The 825-nt window shown below is 50.4% G+C and overlaps 1 protein-coding gene across 1 annotated transcript; it reads left to right on the forward strand.

Annotated features, from left to right (window-relative positions):
* Positions 1-5: 5 nt before the first annotated feature.
* Positions 6-825, forward strand: PMAIP1 (phorbol-12-myristate-13-acetate-induced protein 1; the record flags this gene model as incomplete). Its single annotated transcript, XM_019610164.1, has 1 exon — positions 6-825. A coding segment is annotated over one exon (270 nt), but the record flags the coding sequence as incomplete, so codon positions are not given.

The following is an 825-nucleotide window of genomic DNA, read 5'->3' on the forward strand; positions in this document are numbered from 1 at the left end:
GGGGGAGGGCGAGGGAAGGGTTGATACATGCTTTTCCCTTTTCCTTTTCCTTTTTCTTCTTTACCTTCTTCTTTCTTTCCCCGATATCGTTATCTGGAAAAGACCTCGTTAGAATTAAATCCCCATCGCCCTGCGCGTGTTCTGCAGAGCGGGACGCGGTGGCTGAGTGCGCACTGGAGCTGCGCAAGATCGGCGACAAGGCGGACCTACAGCAGAAAGTCCTGAACCTCATCGCGAAACTTTTCTGCCCCAAGAAACCGCGCCCGCGGTGCTGAAAAAAAAAAAAAGAGGGGAAATTTCGGCTTTGCAGATCTGGAACGAGAGATTTCACTTACACTGGGAGACAGAGAAAGCTCTTTGACTTGTGTTTTGCTACCTGGAGCCACCGAAGGATGGCTGTCGCTACGTGATTCCTTTGGGAAGTGTTACAGCATTATTATGCTTTATGGATGCCAAGTGGGAAAAAGTGATGAGCGCAGCCCCTCGTTGCGCTGCAGGGGGATCGTGGTGCACGTTGGGACTTGTCCTTCTCGGGGCTGGTGAACCCTGTGAGAACCCTGCTTCCCTTGTTGCCTTCACATCCCACGTCCCACCAGGAGCTGTGGACAGAAGGTTCCGAAGCAGAGAAAGAACTAAGGGTTGTGGAACGTGGGCACAAATCACGAAGTGAAAGCTGGTGTTGAGGTTCGGACTGCTCTTATCTTCTACAGCTTGGATTCTGCTGGACGGGGAAGTGGTGGTGCTGGGGATATCTCATTTGTTCATTAAAACCACTGCCTTAATTTAAAGGTTATTTGTTGTAGCAAGTGGCTTTGGGGATAAAAA

Source organism: Meleagris gallopavo, chromosome Z, assembly GCF_000146605.3.
Source record: "Meleagris gallopavo isolate NT-WF06-2002-E0010 breed Aviagen turkey brand Nicholas breeding stock chromosome Z, Turkey_5.1, whole genome shotgun sequence".
Taxonomy (NCBI): domain Eukaryota; kingdom Metazoa; phylum Chordata; class Aves; order Galliformes; family Phasianidae; genus Meleagris; species Meleagris gallopavo.